The sequence below is a fragment of the Miscanthus floridulus genome, chromosome 3 (genome assembly GCF_019320115.1).
Source record: "Miscanthus floridulus cultivar M001 chromosome 3, ASM1932011v1, whole genome shotgun sequence".
Lineage (NCBI taxonomy): Eukaryota > Viridiplantae > Streptophyta > Magnoliopsida > Poales > Poaceae > Miscanthus > Miscanthus floridulus.
The window spans coordinates 30991606-31011327 of NC_089582.1; the positions used below are offsets into that span (position 1 = coordinate 30991606).

General features: G+C 44.8%; 3 protein-coding genes and 1 pseudogene across 3 annotated transcripts; 3 read left to right on the forward strand and 1 right to left on the reverse strand.

Moving 5' to 3' along the window:
• Positions 1-4090: 4090 nt before the first annotated feature.
• On the reverse strand, positions 4091-10531 carry LOC136541543 (uncharacterized; annotated as a pseudogene).
• A 2010-nt stretch (positions 10532-12541) lies between these two features.
• On the forward strand, positions 12542-13437 carry LOC136543446 (uncharacterized). The gene has a single exon (XM_066535889.1). The coding sequence runs from the start codon at positions 12667-12669 to the stop codon at positions 13435-13437; it is 771 nt and encodes a 256-aa protein (XP_066391986.1). The 5' UTR covers positions 12542-12666.
• Positions 13438-14061: 624 nt separating this feature from the next.
• On the forward strand, positions 14062-14856 carry LOC136543447 (TLC domain-containing protein At5g14285-like). The gene has a single exon (XM_066535891.1). It carries the CDS (start codon positions 14110-14112, stop codon positions 14854-14856), a length of 747 nt encoding a protein of 248 aa, XP_066391988.1. The 5' UTR covers positions 14062-14109.
• Positions 14857-17423: 2567 nt separating this feature from the next.
• On the forward strand, positions 17424-18537 carry LOC136545376 (uncharacterized protein At4g14100-like). Its single transcript, XM_066537398.1, has 2 exons — positions 17424-18060; positions 18268-18537. The coding sequence occupies exons 1-2, from the start codon at positions 17532-17534 to the stop codon at positions 18396-18398; spliced, it is 660 nt and encodes a 219-aa protein (XP_066393495.1). The 5' UTR covers positions 17424-17531; the 3' UTR covers positions 18399-18537.
• Positions 18538-19722: the final 1185 nt, after the last annotated feature.

A 19722-nucleotide genomic window follows, 5' to 3' on the forward strand; every position in this document is an offset into this window, starting at 1 on the left:
AATGTTCTGCTTGTGCTTGGATGTATGCCTTCTTAATTAGTACTACAAGCCTGTTGAGACATTGGATGTATGCCTTCTCATGCTTTTGATCTAATTAGTACTGCAAGCCTATTGAGACATTTATGTAGTGTACTTATGGATGCTAGTTATATTAATGAATGTTGTTGCACAAGTTGAACAATTTCGATTTTTGGTGATAAGTTTTATGATTAGCATGTATTTTTTCGTGGCTGTGTTAATGAGCAATTATTTACTGTGAATTTAGTTTGTTTGGTTGTGTGTTTATTTATGTCAGTCAAATCAAAATTATCTTCCATATTTTGCTAATGTTGCATGTATGGAATGGTTTCAAATTGAAGGCTTGTGGTTACATCAAAAGTTTAGAACCAAAAAGTCTTATTTATTCTTGAGAGGTAATCTCTTTCGAGGAAACTTACACAGTTTCAAATTTAATATGTGCAATTAATTGTCATATGGACATGCCACATCTTATCTTCCTAATAGAACATCAGTTGTAGTGTTGCGACGTTAGCGATGCCTTCTCATCGACCTGTTGCCCCTCGCTGCGATAGCTGTGTCTCTTCGACACTCAAGGGGTGTCCAAACTCACTATCTGCTCAGGCTCTCTCCTAAGTTTGCATTTGCATACTGTGGAAGGGTTGCAGCTGCTCACTGCGTGCCTCCAATGTTGATAGACCTGCGAATCTTTAAATGCTTTTTCGAGAGGCAGCCAGTGGTTGACACAACGATCGATTGGGCTGATAGATATGATCCAAGCTCGGTCCAGCTTGGTGAGCTGGCACAGCTACGGATACTGTCAACCTTATGCTTTGCAGATGCATTGCCTGAGTGTCAGTACAACTGGGGCATTGTGATGTTATTGCGGCGCTTTTGGAAGATCCCTGCTCTTTTCATTACGATCATCACCAAATGTGAGTATACTGTTTACATCCTGTTATAATGCATTTGAAACATTTCTTTATTTATTTGAATATTGCTGCAAGTACAAGTAACTGTAAGTTTGTAACAAAAACTATTTTGGAGTACTAGTGATTACTAGATGATGTTTGACAGTCAAGCAACTGACTGTCAATAAAATGACTGGTGAAAGGACCTTCAGTTGTAGGTACACTTGTACAGCTCCCTATATTGTAACACTTGACCATACATACATGGGCATGAATGCAAGCATCAGATGTATGCACGACTATTTGATCTGGCAAGGCAAACAAATGAATTGGGGAGGCTTTTGGATCCCACCTCAAGCCAAATGGCCTGAAGCTACAAGACTCCCACATTCTTTAGCTAATTTATAGAACAGAAAAAAATGAAACAAAGCTATATAACTGTCATGAATGTAAAACTTTACTAGGATCAGTTGTTGAGAAGAGTAAGCTCACCCCATTTCTTATATAAAATTCTTGCTCCACTTGTTTTTCTGAACTCTCACATTTGTAGGAATGTAGGATTATTGAGGTTGTTCATGTTTAGTCCTCCTTTTTTTTATACATAAAATTTAATGTACCTTGGTACTTTCCTGAATGATTGTATTACTTCAACCGCTTTTTATCAGTGTTCCCATAGATGCACTGGTATAGTTGTAATATTCGGTCAAGGACATGAATTCAGGAGTGGATGGTAGTTTATTATGTGGGTCATATTCAACTATACAGTTATCAAGTAATAGCTGTGATTCTTTACCAGAGGCATCTTCTGTGTCATTCACTCAGCAAAACAAGTCTGAAATAGTTTACCTGCATTTTGTAACAGTCATTCGTTGTGAGAAAATCAGTTATTCTAGAGAGTTGCTTTATTTCTTGCCATATGAAATTTTATTGTGGCCATTTACGAATTTGCAGGAGATGGTTTACTACCAGTACTTGATGGAAGCCCTAACCTTGCTCCCGGTTGAGAACTTACACCTGATGTTAGTAACATCTGGACATGCTGTTATCTCTTGTGTATTCCATTTCCTCAAGATTTCCACCAGTATAAGAAGGCTGTTTGTGCATATAAGTGAAGGCATTCAGGTATGCTTCACTTTATCAACTATCGAATACTTTGGTTGCTTGTAAGGCGGTGGAAGATTTCATTTGGTGCAGTGATTCTTGATCAATGGTGATACTTCAGGAGTTAGTTTGCTACACATAGACATAGTTTTCTATTTTTTTCTTCATGGTTTGATTCTAGAAGATATAATTGTATGGATATACTCTAGCAGCTGTGCATTAATCCAAAAAATACAATGGAAAGCTGCAACTCTACTTTGGGTCCTAATCAACTGCCAGTGTAGATGTTGCTCACTGGCATCAGGTTTCAAACTGATGGTATATTTTACAGAGTCTAGTATTTAAGCTTATAGTACTTCTTATGGGTGCCATGCTAAAGGCTCTGTTGAAACCCTAAGAAGCAAAATTCATCAATTATACACTATTTGCAATTGGCATATATTTGTGTAATTTTGTGGAAAATTTGTTTTCTGCAATTCTCTCTATACATGGCATGTATCCTGTTCTTATGCAAATTTTCCATATGCCGTTAAGACTTCCACTTTCTAAATGACCGTAACATCGAAATGATTTCCGCTTTCTTATGCTTTTCGTATTGTCAATAGCCATTGAAAAGTTTGTTGAGAAGTTAGCCCATCTTATGTCTATGCTCCTCATCTCAGGAACAAACTGCTTGTTCGCCGGGTTGTATTTGTCATCAGCCGCAAGACTGGAAAACTGAGGAGCTCTGCTTGAATTCTCTCCAAGAGTTGCATATTTGTGGATTGAGCAGTGCAGATGATGATCTTGCATTTGTGCAACGACTATTGGGATGGACACCAGTGCTCAAAACAGTTACTATAAATTTTGATCCTTCAGCCACTGTTGATGAGCACCTTTGCAAGGAGCTACACGACCTCTCTAGGCCAGAGACTTGCACGAAGTTTTACCTATATTGTAATGCAGTGAAGGACAAGGTACCAGTAGGCTAGGGGAGCTTAAAGGGACGTGTCTTGCTGAGTAGGAGAATGTAGCTTAGTGGGTATCCAACTGCTTTACCTCTGTTCAAGTGTGGCTCGTGACCAATGCCCAATCTTATGCAAGTATGATAAAACAAAGCTTCCCCATGACATGCACTAATTGCTACTTCCCTGGTGTGCCTTATTTAGTCTGTGATTGCATTTGCTAATTTAACCTTAGCAAAGTAATCTGGGGTTAACTTATGTTTAAGAGCTTCAAATGGAACATGATCCGTGAATTCTGGATCTATACGGCTACTCGTCTAGGATGTTGTATGGATACTGTGTTGCACTGAAGAGTTGTTATGGGACTCTTTCTGAATGAAACAAGATTTTACCCTGACTATTCGTTAGAAGATGGTTCCAGCTGGTTTTTATATTCCAGAAACAGAACAGAAAAGTGTACTAGATTGGCTGCATATAAATAAGCAATGAGATGTGAGAATGAGTGACACAAAAGAACAGATCTGTTTCAGAATTTCAACAATGTATGTACAACTGAGGGACTCAAATTGGGTTTGTAGCATACTACGTATGTCATTTTCCATAATATAGCATGAAAATGAAGCTAGTTTAAGAAACCTTGCAGGGCTGTTGCCGCAGCAAGTTAGCAACTATCAACATGTGCGATCTTGCTGTGGTTATTCATGACTCAGGTTGGCTGTGGAAGATCTTATTCTTATCGAGTTCTGTTCCCTAGGACTGTGATCATGATTTGTGGACTGGGTTTGGGGTAGGCAGACCGCGATGTTACAGTGTGATTGCAGCAGACAATTATATTAGGTTTGTTTCCCTTGATTTTCTCCTGCACAGGTCTTGAAATCACTGAAAAAGAAACTGAGCTGCAACCTACCGCAGTTGTATGACTGAAAATCGATTCATGTAACAGTTGTACCACATCTATCGAGCGAAATTACATAGAGCGCACCACAAAGTCATGAATTATCTGTTATATGGCGTGTTTGGCTACACTTAAATTCACAACAATCCATATGTACGAGACCCTAATTTGGTAGGTACCATATGATATGATATTATTCATGAGGTCATTAGGTTTTCAACATTGTGCCAGACAGTTAAACTGGAACTTGTCATTGTTATTGGACGACAGTTAGACTGGAACTTGTCATTGTTGTCCTGCATAATTTACACGATCTCCTTATTCTTCCTTCCACACTTTTTAAAGCTGAGTTGCTAGTTAATTCAACAATTGAATCATCCAATCTAATCCATATGTTCAGTAGCTCGAAATTTACAAGCCCCTCAAGGCGTTCTAGGTGCATTCAGAAGAGGGGGAGGGGAGGGGGGGACCTAACTTAACACTCATGAAGCACTCCCTGACTTTCTTTTCTTGCCAGTTGGAATGTCCTGATCCTCATCATCACCAGCACCAGGCTGGGATTGACTTGCACACACACCATTCTCAGAGTTGGCTTCCTCAGTTTCAGATTCTCTTGGCTTACTCGTTGATTGTGGATCCTGGAAAGCTGGACTAATTGAAGAACTTCCATTAACAGCGCACAACACTGCATCTAACTGTGTTTTAACAGAAACTGCCACAGCCATTGCATGGTCACTAATCAAAGTATCACTGGGTGGACAATGAACAAGATTTGCCAATGCCTGGTAATAGTGGAACATGGCCAAGGATGGCAGTGCCAATCCCCTGTCACGGCAGACCTTGCTGACTTTACTACATGTTTGCAAATGTTCCCCTTCCTTGACCAGCTACAATCGCACAACGCAAACTCAGAACCTGGATTCAGTACGACATGGGATTTCTCCTTATTCTTCTGGCTGACCACACTGGCATAATTGCCTTCAATGACAACATCAGAATCTGGAATCTGCATTCCCTGGCACCATGGGTTTGGGCCACTGCTCCACTCACTCCTCCAGTAACGTGAAAAGCTGTTCTTTTCTGAGAATTCATCCAGCCAGTAGTAAGAATGGACCTTTGTACCCAGCTTATGAACCAACCAATCAGCACACCAGTAGACGCTTTTATCTGCCTCATTTAGCAGCCGAAGTTTTAGCAGGTGATGGTAACTCTCTACTGCTGAAGCTACCTGTGCAGTAGCCAATGAGGTGGCCTTTAAGACAGTAATCCATGCCCCTGGAAAATATTTAATAGTCAGCAGTAGAGGATCTGACAGCAATCAAGAAACCTCACCAAATAACTTCAACACCTTACTTCTTAAGAAAAGGTATAACTAAAAACCATTGGCAAGTACAGTAAAATCCAGAGATAGAAAAGCAAAATATGATACAGGAAAGGTACATGAACTGACCAAGTCTTGGAAGCCATCTAGCTTCGAAGTAATCTAGAAACCCAGCACAATCAACAAAATCTTGCAGAAAACCTTCAAATAATTCAACATCACCATTTCCTCTGCATATACTAGATATTGCATCTCCAAGACGTTTGGCCATCGCTGAACGCTTCTCAATGTCTGAACATTTGTTAACCAAATTTTTATGCCAAGCATGCCGGATACGCCATAAACTGATCAGCACAGGGCAATGGAAGACTTCCCTGTTAAACATGTTATATGGTCAGGCAATGCAGCCCCAGGAAAGAGTAAAATGAAGTTAAAAAGACTATTGACTACCTTATTGTGCGAATGTCTGCCAAGGGATCATCAATAATAAAGCCACCCAATTGCCAAGTAGGATCTTTTGTATGAGCTCGATCATAAAGAGCACCCATCCATTTATATATTTCACCATGTGCAAAATTGGGGGTTATAATCCACGCAACAGGAATTGCATTTTTGTGCTGATCGAAAACAAGGATGCTGTGTACAGGATACTGCAAAATGGTGAATGGGAATGCTACAATGAAATGAGTAAATTTTAAACTACTATTGGAACAAATATTAACAAAAGAGTCATTGACAAACCTTTAGCTTGTTTGTTCCAAACTTTGAATCAGAAGCCATTAAACTATGGCTGCCAAACTGAATCATTTGCTGTAGCTGCCAATCTGTCTGGATGCCCAAGACAAAGGTGTCTGTATCTGAAAAATCTTCAAAGAAGAACACGTAATCCTGGTTATTTTCAACCCATAAGTCAATACTAATAGCGTCATCATCATCAAGCTCATAAACAGAACGACGTATTTTCCTTTCCAGTCTCCTAACATATCTATGAGTAAGAAGATCATCTCTATTTGATGGACCTCCTTGCTTTTCAACCATTTCAGTATGCCTCTGCATTATGGTCTCCACTGGAATACCAACATAGAGCAAAGACATAACTTGAAGACGCAACTCATCAGATATGTATGGTGCAAACATTGCCTTTGTCCCTACAGCCATCTTGTCCATAGAACCATGGCATGGCATGCCTTTCTTATCTACATGCTTATTATGGTTATATATCACAAGAGCCACAGATGGTTCAACAATCAAGCGCTTCACAATAAAATGGCACACACAGCCCCTCTTTGTATTAGGGCGGCCAGCAGGTGTTTTTCTCTTTTCTGAGATGGGCCTGCTAGGCCGTACATTACCACCCTTCCTATAATCATCTGGACCAAAAGAACACCAATACCTGCACGGAATGGTGCAATCAAGTCAAAATTATACTCCGAATTTTAACATCTGGAACAAGGAACTGCATTAATATATTCATTTTAAGAGGTGAGACAACTAAACAACCCCTAGGGTCATGTCTGATGGAAAACATAAGTAATGCTTCATATTACTTACAGAATATACTCAAGTATCCCATCAACTTTCGGCTTGCAGTTCATTGTCGGAGGACGCCTTCTCCGTGCTTCAACGTGAAATCTTGTTGGGCAATCTTTGTTGTTCGACTCTCCTCTGACAAAGTCATTCACCCTAGAATATGGAATCAGCGCAAGCCTATCCATAGAATCCTTCCAGCCCTCCACCATTGACCACGAGATATCTGCTGCTGAGAACTCCAACGATGGTGGGTTCTGAACTGGAAGAGTCAAAATTTCATCCCACCTAGTCATCTGCATGTACAGCAGTCAACCTCATCAAAGACAAGGAGTGGTAAAAAAATAAAATAGCCAATCAATACAATGCCACCAGTACCCCCAGCAAGCTTATATTCTATAACCCCATTTCCTAACAACTCATCGCTATGCCATTTCGGCAAGACTGTAGGACTATGTAAATGATGTCAGCAACTCACCACGAAAGCACCAAAGTCTTACTTTCCCCTACACCCAACCATCCTGTTGACTGTGCATCTTGGTTAAACTAGGGTTTCAAACAAGGCGGAGCGGAGCGCACGTAATCTCGACTCCCCGCCCCATCAGTTGCAAAGGAGGGTCACGTGTCCAACCTGATCCATGCCCACGCTTGGCCCAAACGATCCGCAGTTAGCCGCGGGGTCAAACCTCGCCAGTCCATGTACATATACGTCACTGCTGCTGGCTGCTGCTTCATAGCCCACGTGCGAATGATCGGATGAAACAGGCCAGGAAGTAAGCTTAACACCCAAATGAACTATCTTGTCTTATCGCCAGCAAGAAGAACCAAAACAGGAATTACAGAGCCTCCACCAAATTAAACAGAACCTAATTAATTTACATAAAATAGTTAAGAACATGGACAGGTTATCTTAATAAGTAGACAAGGGGAGTAGAACATCCATTACAACAGAATTTAGGATCATGTGGCACATGTTGGCCATGAAGTCACTGAAGGCTAAACAGTTGTTCAAGCATCAGTGTTTCTTGTTGCAAACAAAGATAATATCACCATCAGAAGGCATTTCTTGGTGCATGGGACATATTAGTATTAGCATGCAGACCAGAGGTCTATTAACAGAGACCTATTAGCAGCAGTAGCTTGATAGCAGTAGGAGTTTGAGCAACTCAATAACAGATCATTTACAGGATCAACATTTCATCCAACAAATAATTTAGCTAACTTTAAAATGCTACTATGCCACACCACATGTAACCACAAATCATGAGAAGAAAATAACTCATTCAGTAGCCCCTTAACTTTCAGATCAACCTCAAAGGTCGTCACAACGCCCAACACCAGAAATATGGAACCTATATTCAGCACCACTAACTGAAATTATTTAAACTGAAGCCAAAACTACAGTGCTGCTGCCAGGAGGATTAAACAAACTATTCCATGCTACCAAATGGCCTTAATCTACATCATCAACCCCCTCCCTCTCTCTCGATTCGGCCAGTGATGATCACTTCTCTATATGCAGTGTACTTCTACTGATACATCATCAGTAGAAAGATCCATTTCTATTCTGTCAAGGATGACATCAGCAACTACAGGCTACAACTACACACATATAGTATGATTGTACTTTTACTGACACCTGGAACTAAATGTGCAGAGAAAGAAAATGTTCCAGAGAAAAACTCTAGTACATCTTGACATGCTCCCACAAACTGAGAAACAATCTTAAAGGCCATAGCTGGATGCTTGACTCTAATATTCTACCAAGTATAAGCAGGCCACAGACTGAAAGAAATAAGTTTGTCAACTCAGTTGAGGAAGAGCAAAATGCAGCAGATTAGTGAGAACTCAATAAAATGTAATTAGAATAAAATATCAAGGAATGACATCATTTGTTAAACAATGAAGATGTGATGAAATGTTTTATCGACTCAAATACAGCTACGACAAGAAGGGCGGGCCTGGTGCAAGCGGTAGAGTCTTACCGCCTGTGACAGGAAGGTCCCGGGTTCGAGTCGCGGTCTCCTCGCATTGCACAGGCGAGGGTAAGGCTTGCCACTGACACCCTTCCCCAGACCCCGCACAGAGCGGGAGCTCTCTGCGCTGGGTACGCCCCTTTAAATACAGCTACGACAAGCTGAAACCCACTTAACAACAGTGCTTTCTATATTGCACTCTTTTTTCCCACAACATGGATCTATTAGTAAGGAACAACCAGTTGATTATTGGCTGGCTGAAGGTTTGCTACTAAATGATTGTCTAAAGGGTGATCAGATTAAGCTTAGAGTGATTAACCTCTTTCACAGCCAGTATGGGATTCATGATGTCGACCACCTGAATCTGGATTCCCTGGAGACACCAATGTTCCTCGGTATCACTATTTGTGTACGGCATGTGCTAAATAAACTGAACAAGACTAATCCTTTGGCAAAGTCAATATATCGCCTGATTCTGAAGTACTGTAGAGAAATGCAGTCGATCAAAATCTCTGATCTCAACCACTTGGTGCACTTGGTCAACATGTTGAATCCTGCTAATTGGTCTGACATACACAGCTAGGTCCAATTACTGGGGCCACCAATCCTGACAAAAATTCAGAATTTTCCGAGCCCATGCCACCTCACAGCCTGGGGAACCCTTGTGAGCCCAGATCCGGAGGCCAGGCACCAGCAGCACAGAGGGGTCGGCGGACGCAGTCGCCACGCGGACCCCAGCAGTGGCAAACCAAACGAGGCTGCAAGATGAAAGGGGCTGGGAGAGAGGGCGTCGCACCTTGCGACGAGCCGGTGTGGGTAGCAACAAGGCCGACCTCACGGATGGCGGATTGGGGGGGCGGGGCACTGCCGCCAAGCTCCGCACCAAGCAGCCTGCTCGTTTCCTATGGCTGCAGCTGCGGCTGTGGCTGTTGCTGCAGCACAGCAGTACTAAGCTACAGTATTTTGCAGTGGTAGAGCTAAATCTGGGGAACGAACGGCAGGTGTGGGTCTTGAGGATGTTGCAGCGCTAGGTTAAACCCTAACCCCTCCCAAATCAACTGGAACTTCGGCAATCGCCATCACTCCCAAACTAGCACTATCCCAGGATTATGCTTAAGAGCATCTCCAACATATTATTTGCCTCATCCCCAATAGTGAAAAACTGCCACATAGGTAATTGAGGGGGCTCCAAACAGATTATCTATACCACCTAAAATTTTTAAGTAACTACTCGAAATCCCTCATCTCTCCCTCAAATCTAGGAGATGCATCCCCGCTCACCTATCGGCAGTTTCTTGTGGCGGCAAGAATTTCACAACAGAGAAGAGAGGGAGAGAGGGAGAGAGGAAGAAGACCTTGATGGTGAACGACGCCTCACCGGCGGTAGTGGCGAGCTCGGTCCCGCGCGCAAGTGGGTGGTGGTGCTGAGCCCGCCTCCACCGGCGGCGCAAGTGGGTGGTGGTGCTCGGTACTCATCAGAGGAGGAGAGAAAGATGGGGAAGAGAAGGGGACCAACAATATAGGGCACCAATGATCTCGATTTGGGTCCTCCTTTAACGATCTTCCGCAAAAAACGAAATCTAGGAATGATCCACCAAAGCAAAGCCAGGGACTCATTACCGTCAAAAGCAGAAGCCAGTCCAGTCGAAGTGGCGGGGGTGGGCGTCACTACGAGAGGAGAGCTCCTTCTAGACCGGCCGCGTGGTTTGCGGCGGCGGCGGCAAGATGTCCACGTGCCGACGTGCGGCGGCGGCCGGAAGGGTAACGGGGAAGGGAAGGGGCGGCTGGCGTCCGCTCGAGCGGCAGCGGCGCCTAGCGAAGCTCCCGCTCACCTTTGGGCCTGCTAGGCCACCACGCAGGACGGACCATGTTGCAATATAGCCCACCACTAGTCGCGGCCCGCAAATAAAAGCCCACCAAGGTCACAGGTTTGGTGCGATTCATTTCGGCCAATAGTGGCACCGGCACTTGCCAAAATAAATAAATAAATAAAAATTAAAATGTTGCTCAAAAAATAAAAAAATAAAAAATAGCAGCACCGCACGGGACAAAAAGGAGGAAAAAGTCCTCGTCCATCCTTAACTATTGCGGTTGATGTCTTTGTGCTGAAGGGGATGAGCAATTCACAAGCTCAGTCCTGAATGAATGCGTTGCTGTAATTGTCGCTAATGACTTATTATTAGTATCTGAGTAAATGAAAGTCTACCCAGTTTCAAAAAAAAAGTTTGATCTAATTAGAAATTTGCATGTTTGCATTGTTGAACTACGGCACCTTCCACGCTACGTCACCTTGGTGCCGGTGCGGAAGCTGTCCGACGGTTCTTTTTCTACATAACGGGTTTTTAAAACGATTTCGGCTGGCATGGTCACCTTCCACGCTGGCGGTGGGTTACACATGTTAGTCTCATCACACACACTCTCCTTCCATGCTAGCAGCGAGCCAAATGCCAAAACTAAAACTAAAATCAACGGCGGCGCCATTATTGTTGCTATCGACCCCTGCCTGTTCGCTTGACTAATAAGTTATGGCTAAAAGTACCGTTGGCTGATTTATTGTGAGAGAAAAATATTGTTCGTTGGCTGAAAAAATACGGCTTATAAGTTAACCGAACACGGCGCCCGTTGGGCCATAGCAGACGCGGGATCAAGTTGCGACCGGTGGGAGGAGGTCCTTAACCGAACCGACCCTACCCCTGCATCGTCCTGGAGCTCCCCTTCACCGACCATGTGACCGACCTAGGCGCAAAAGTGCATCGAGGACCTCGACTTACTGTCCGCCTTCATGGTCTTCGTCCAGTCCATCTCTCTACTACGATTGCTGCTCGATGAGGCGCTCACAGCTAGCGTCATCATGGCCGATGCGCTCCTATACTAGGCACACGCAGAGGACACATTGGTGGTTACAGCGGCACACCTACCCACTGCCTTATACCCACCCAACTAGCTCGAGCCCCACCTTTTCCTCGCCTTTGCCTCTCACCTCGAGCACTCACCTCTAATGGCGACGGTTTCCGCACCCCTCTCGCTCTCCATCTCCATGCTACCCGCGTAGCTCTGGGCTGTGGCGGTGCCAACGCGCACATGCTAAAGCCAGTCACTGTGCGGAGCGATTGTGGTGTGTGCCAAGATCCGGAGGCTTGCCGGGGTTGAGCTCCAGTGCTCCACCATGACTATGGCTATGACATTGAATTTAGCATTCCTATATAAATTTTGAGTTTATTTTTTTCAACATTTTTATATATTATAATTTATATTGAATACTTTATTTTATTTTTTGTTTTTGTATATTTTTATATAAACTTTAATTTATTAGTCGCTTGAGAAATGTTTTTTATATATATAATTGAAATAACTATTTGTTTATAGATTTCCATACCCAGCAAAACTGATGAGAAAAAATACTGAGTACTACTGAGCCGCATTCAGTATACTATACCCAGTATCATGAAATACTGAATAATAGTGACACTCGACTACTGAACAGTAATAAATTTTGTTCAGTATAACAACTTGGTGTAGAATAGCGCGTGTATTTGTATACCAATATAATTATTGATCAAAATATTTTTTTAATAATCATGTTGTTTTTTATGAGTCATATCTGTCTTCCTGTGTTATATACTTGTATATATATACTTTAATCTCTATCTGCATAGTACTTTTAAAACTATTGAAAAAAAGATAGATACTTGATCATAAATTAAATCGAGTAAATAACTTAACGTGAATTTGAATCTGAACTATCCGTTTAAATGGGGAACTCCCGTTTGCTTCCTCGTACCGTACCGGCGGAGCATGACCAAGTGTCCAAGATAAGCCCCGGATAAGCCCCCGATGGCCGGCGTCGCCTCCTCTTACGTCGTTCTCCTCAGGATCATCATGTCGGCGTTGCTCCTGGAGAGCGGCAAATTAAAAATGAGCAACTTTTCTCGAACGCCAACCTTAGCATCTACGCACGGACCGAGAGGCGGTGATAAGCCCGGATAAGCCCCCAATGTCGCCTCTCCTGCTGCTCCTCCCACTCCTCCTCGCCACGGCCACGGCCACTGCCAAGACCATCGCAGTGGCGTCCGTGACAGCAGCAGCAGCGTCCACCAGGGACGACGGGGGCGGCGGGCCTCCTTCTCGGCCGTCCCCGGTGCCGCCGGCGACGCCGCCGTGGCCGGAGCAGTTCCACGCGGTGGTGATCACGAACCTGAGCGCGCGCGGCGGCGGGCTGCAGCTGATCGACCTCTACTACGACTGGCCGCGCGGGCGCGACCTGAACATCGTCCGCGACCAGCTCTCCCGCGAGCCGCAGTGGAACGTGGAGTGGGCCAACGGCACCGCCTTCCTGTTCGACGCCGCGTCCTGCGCCACTTTCCAGTTCGCCGTCGGCCTCCTGCCGTCAGCAGCTCAACCAAAAAAATTAAAAAAGGAACCGTTACGGAGCGGCCTTAAATCACACGAAACAAACAACCAAAAATTCTTCTCGTTTCGATCTCTCGGTTTGGCTTTGACTGTTCGGCACTTGTTTATATTTGTAGCCTCGCCTTCTCCCCTTCCCCACCGCAACAAACTAAACCCAGCTCACCCTAAAGAATTAAACACGAAACCCTTATGCAGTGGCCTCAAATCACACAAAACAAACAAACAAACAAAAACCCTCCTCGTTTTGATCTCTTGGTTTGGTTTTGGCTGTTTGGCACTTGTTTATATTTGTCGCCTCGCCTTCTCTCTCATCCCCACCGTAACAAACCAAATCCAGCTCACCCAAAAGAATTAAACACGCAACACTTACGGAGCAGTCTCAAATCACACCAAAACAAACAAACAAAAACCCTCCTCGTTTTCGATCCTCTTGGTTTGGCTTTGGCTGTTTGGCACTTTTTTATATTTGTCGCTGAACCTTCTCCCTCTTCCCCACTGCAACAAACCAAACCCAGCTCACACAAAAAGAATTAAACACGCAACCCTTATGGAGCGGCCTCAAATCACACAAAACAAACAAACAAAAACCCTCCTCGATCTCTCGGTTTGGCTTTGGTTGTTTTGCACTTGTTTACATTTGTCGCCTCGCCTTCACCCCCCTTCCCCACCACAACAAACCAAACCCATCTCACCCAAAAGAATTAAACACACAACCCTTACGAAGCAGCCTCAAATCACACGAGACAAACAAACAAAAACCCTCCTCGTTTCGATCTCACGGTTTGGCTTTGGCTGTTTGGCACTTGTTTAAATTTGTCATCTCGCCTTCTCCCTCTTCCCCACCGTAACAAACCAAACCCAGCCGCAACCACAGCGCGTGGCAGCATAGAGGCAGAGCCGTCCATCTCCCTCCACGTCGCCGTCGCTGCCCCAAGACCCTAACCCTTGCCCTCCCTCCAGTCCCACCGTCCCTGCGCAACCAATTCTCCTCGATCCAGCGCTGATCCGGCGGCTTCTCGGCCCAGCCATGGATTTGCTGGCGTCCTTGGCCGCCGAGAAGCGGTGGCTGTTCCCGACGTTCCTCGCCATGTACGCTGCCATCTACTGCGTCGGCCAACTCATCGTGTTCCGGCCGTGGGCGCCCCGGCAGCGCCTAGACGGCACCAGCTGCCTCATCTCGCTCTTCCACGGCACCCCCGCCACGCTGGCCGCTGCAGGGGCTATCCTCGCTCTGCCCGCAGGAGCCCGCTCCTTCGCCGCGCCCAATGCGAGCCTCCAGGACCACGTCCTCGACTACAGCATCGCCTACTTCACCATGGACCTGCTCCACTACCTCGTCTTCCTGCCCGGGGACGTCCTCATCATCGCGCACCACCTCGCCACGCTCTTCGTCTTACTCACCTGCCGCTACCTCGTCCGCCACGGCGCCTACGCGCTCCTCGTCCTCCTCCTCCTCGGCGAGGTCACCAGCCTGCTGCACAACGTCTGGATGCTCACTGGGATTTGGCGGGACCAGTCCCCCGCCGCCGCGCGCGTCTACGGCGCCCTCTCGCCGCCCTTCTACGCGCTCTACACGCTCGCCAGGGGCGTCGCCGGCCCGCTCTTCCTCCTCAAGATGACCACCTTCTACCTGTCCGGACAGGCCGTCGACATCATCCCGTGGTGGGTGCGGATCTCCTGGATCCTCATCATCGGCACTGGCATTGCGGTTAGCAACCTGTGGATTTGGAACATCGCGATTAGCAACCTGTGGATTTGGAACCTCTGGATCTAAAAACTAATAAGAATTAAAAAAGCCAAAACGTCTTGTAACATGAAACACAGGTTTGTGTTTCCCTTTTTAAGAAATTTGACAATTATATTTTATTTGTGACGACTAAGAACATCCAAAATATAAGCTCAATTTAGTAACAATATGACAATATCCAATTAAGCTTGTATATAAAATTGAATTACGGCCTTGATACATCTTTTTCTTTCGTTGCTAAGAAAAAAAATTGCTTGTAGATATATCTTAAGATTAATTTTTATAGTATCCATGTGTTGGTACAGTTAAATATTAGTAAGTTTTATGAACTCCATGAAAAAAAAGAGAATAGAAACACATTTAGTTGAATGGGAAAATTTGAATAGAACATAACTGGACGGAAGATTCAATTTCGAAACGGGAGAAAAAGGACAAAAGAATTCGGAAAAAAGAAAAGACATCTGAACGAGAAAATAAATTAGAAAAAGGCATCGACGACGTACCATGTCAGTAATAACGAACAAGGACTCAAAAGACCATGACGGTGTTCTACGCGTGCGTGACGGACGAGAACTCGGCGTTCATCTTCGGAACGTTTTTTTTATCTATCCCTAATAATAATAAAGAGATAAAATTTCAACCTCAAATTTCATCTGGACTCAAATTTCGTTTGCCTTCCCCCATCGTGATTATATCCGAAAGCTCCACCTCCGATGCGATGAACTCCCTTACGAAATCCAATAGGACAAATCGAATACAATACGAATACGAGTCTCCTGGTCGTGGACTAGATAGAAAACCAAATAGACCGAGGAACCAGAGGAGTAGAGAACCAAATCAAAGCCATCACAATTTAGGTCGAGACCAAATAGAGTACAATACCAAATCATGACCATCAGATATGTATATAAACTAGATCGAGACCAAATACATAGCAAATCGAGGAAACCAACTATGTAGCCAAAAAAAATGAGCACAAATAGCCAGGCCTCACCCGACGTCGCCTACCACAATCACTGAGTAGTCGTCGTCACTTAGGCTCGTGCGGCCTCCCCCGCCACTCCGGGTTGGGGAAGATGAATAGTCGAGATGGGGAAGACAAACAATAGGAGTGTGCTGCTCGTGCAGCCTCTACCGACGCCCGCGCTGCACACGCCGCCACCGCTCGTGCTGGACACTGCCGCAGCTGCTTATCCAGGGACTACGCCGCACCGCAATCCAGCGAAGTAGGAGAGGCGCAGGCAGCAGCCACCGCTTATCTAGGGACTACGCCGCACCGCAATCCAGCGAAGGAGGACCGCCGCCGGCAGCCGCCGCCACTAGGTTAGTAGATTATGGGATGGGGGTGGATTGGGACTAAAGTTGGCTGTGCTGGGTCAGCTTTGTGGGCCGGCAAAATTTTAGCTATATCTACTTGGTTGGTCTGATCTCTTGGTTTCAATTTTTTATGTTTCGGATTTTTGTCGCTTGTTCTATTTTTGTTTTTTTGTACTCAGTTTTGTGGCTTGTTGTTCGCTCCGCTGGGTTTTTGATCTACCTTTTTCCGTCTGTTATTACTCACTCTTGTGGGGGTTTTCATATAAACGTGAAGAACTAACAATAGATACCAAGTTTTACACCATCTGATATAGTTTTAATTAGAAACACAACTTATTTTTATTAAAATATAGATTATTCAATGGTGTAACCGATTATTCCGTGAACCGGATCTTGGGCAAATTTTGTCTAATCAAGTCTAAACAAATGTATTTATGTAATTTCTAATGCGGGTTGCCATGTGGAAAATCGACGCTGTCATAATCATATTTATGTGGTTTGCAACGAAAGAAAAAAATATATCAAGGTGTATTTTAATTCGATACAGGTTTAGTAGGACATTGTTATGTTATTGTCAACATTAACTTGCATTATGGATATCATTCTCATCATAAAATAAATTATAGAAGGATAAAACATAAATAGATATGTGCCATTCACGTCATCGTTTTGCATGAATGTTTGATAGTTTTTTCTCCATTTACAACGCATGGGCATATTTGCTAATAAATAAAAAAAGAAAAAAAATAGTTTCGTATTAAAGTATATAGATTCGACCAATAGACCATAGTAACAGACAGTCCAACAAATGGAAAAAGTGAGTACTTACGAATATACGGCTTTCACTGGTACAAAAATCATCCTAAGAGACGACGGAGCGGTGGCGTGCGTTATGTAGACAGAAGCTGAAGACTGCGAGTGCGATGTGAGTGGGCTGGTAGTTGGGCCAAAAGAATGGGCCGGACGAAAATAGGTTGGAGAGAAATAGATATAGATATATAGATGAAATACACAGATTATCCCCTTTCTCTTCTTCTGTGTTTGTACGTACGCTGTCAGTCACCGTCACTCCAACTGTAGGGATAAATGCTGTGGAAAACGGTGAGTACGTTGCTCTCTTACCCGTAAACAAGACAGCTTGCTTAAAAAAGAAAAATGATTCTCACGAGCAAACTGACTTGTCAATGGCAGATTTGGCTGGCGACTGTGCTAGAGTGCTGTGGCGACGACTGCCCGAGTCATCAGACTTCAGTCATGGCGGGGTGGGACTGGGGAGGGCAACCAGTTGCACCTCGAGAGCGGCGGATTATACGAGCAACTTTTCTCGTGTGGACGAAAGTTAGAATTCACTTCTCCTTCCTTCGTCAACACCCGCAGCCCCGCCGATGTCGCCTCTCCAGCTCCTCCCACTCCTCCTCCTAATCGCCGCGGGCAACGCCAAGACGACACCGCCGTCCGTCGCCGCAGCGGCACCAGCTGCCGAGGCCGGGGACGGGCATCATCATTCTCCGCCGGTGCCAGCGACGCCGCCGTGGCCAGAGCAGTACCACGCAGTGGTGATCACGAACCAGACGGCGCGCGGTGGCCGGCTGCAGCAGTTCGACATCTACTACGACTGGCCGCGCGGGCGCGGGCTGAACGTCATCCGCGACCAGCTCGACTCCGGCGGCGAGCCGCTCTGGGACGTCCAGTGGGCCAACGGCACCTCCTTCCTGTTCGACTCCGCGTCCTGCACCACCTTCCAGTACCCCGTGGGCCTCCTGCCGCCCGAATGGAAAGCCCGCGGCGGCGCCACCTACCTGGGGCGCGACCGCGTCGACGGCTTCGACTGCCACGTTTGGTCCAACTTCGTCTTCGCCCGATACTACGAGGACGCCGCCACCGGCCGCCCCGTCAGCTGGACCGTCGTCAATGGTGCCGTCCACTGATCGCTGATTTGCGAACAAATCCAGTATTTAGTTTCTTGATTGATCTGGAACTTGGCAAGTACAGTGATATTTCTTTTTCTGTTATGGTGTTCTAGAACTCTCAATTTCTTCCGCCTGTTAGTATGTGTTTAATTTGCTTGATCCAGCAGATTGATTGATGATTTATATGCAATTATGCGCTCGTGTTTCCCAGGGACAGGGATGCAGCGGCACGTGCTGAGCTTTGAGGTGGGGGGAGTGCCGCAGGACACCACCAAGTGGCAGGCACCGCCTTACTGCTTCAATGGCAGCAGTACCGACGGCGCCGCTGCTGCTTCTCCTTGAGCTCAGGTCGCCGTGGCTCCGCTGGGTCGCCGGCTGCAGCGATCATTTGACAGTACGTGAGCTCTTCAAGTCTGATGATTGATTGAAGAGAGCCTCTCTACAGCAACATCTGTCTCAAGGACAAGGAGGGTGTCGTGTACGGACTACGGAGTACTATTAGTATGTGTATATGTCTATATATATATATATTCTTCCGTTCGTATATAGGATTACTGTATTTTAGACATGTGCATGCCGAAAGGTGATAGTACATATATATGAACGTACTCCCTCCGTTCCAAAATAGTTGTCGTCGCGTGCCACAAGTTTGACTCGATTTGTAAAAAATACATACAACATTTGTATCTCCAAATAAATTTATTAAAAAACTAGATTTAGAGATGTTTCTAATGATACTAATTGTTTACCATTAATATTAATATTTTTTAATATATATTTAATCAAAGTTGTTTATCGAGAAGTGTAAACGATAGATATTTAGTGATAGAGGGAGTAAGGGGTAATTTTGTCTATTCACATTAGCGCGTCCTTGTATACAGATCATCACCTAAAAAGCAGGAATCGGATTTTTTCTGCGAAATCATTAGTTTCAAATGGCGCTGTGGGTGTCGGCTCCATGAAAACTCGAACCCTGAAATCACCCTGAACAACAACACGGGTGATAGTCCCACTGGTACAGAAATGGGCTTTACTTTCGGTTGGGAAACCCCTTCGGTCCCGGTTTTCCAACCGGGAGTACGAATCCGGGACTAAAGGGCCCATCCTTTAGTCCTGGCTTCTCGCTCGGGACTAAAGGTGCACCTTTAGTCTCGGTTGGTAAGACCAACCAGGACTAAAGAGGCCTCCCGGCCTGGCCACGTGTGGCGGCCCTTTAGTCCCGGTTGGTATTACCAATCGGGACTAAAGGTTTCCTTTTTTTTTTTCTTTTTGTTTCTATTTTCAATTGATGATTCGTTTTGGTTTTCGAATACGCATTCTACGCTGCTAGTAATATAAGTATTCTACATGTTTATAATGTTCGAACATTTTGTACAAACTAAAGTATAAAACTAACGTATATATTACATGCATATACATATATTGTACGTTATTTTATGTACATATAATATATATATATGTATGTATATATTACAAATAAAGCTTGCATTGTATATTCTATCATATCCTTGGGATAACAAATTCACTCTATCTAGTTTGGCTTTCATGTTTCGTTGACGTCATTGTAGAACTCGCCGGCGGGTTGAGGATCTGGTCATTAAGAAATCCTGCTATGGTCTCTTGAATTGCTTTCAGTTGGTCACGTCGTATGACTTTTTCCTTTAAC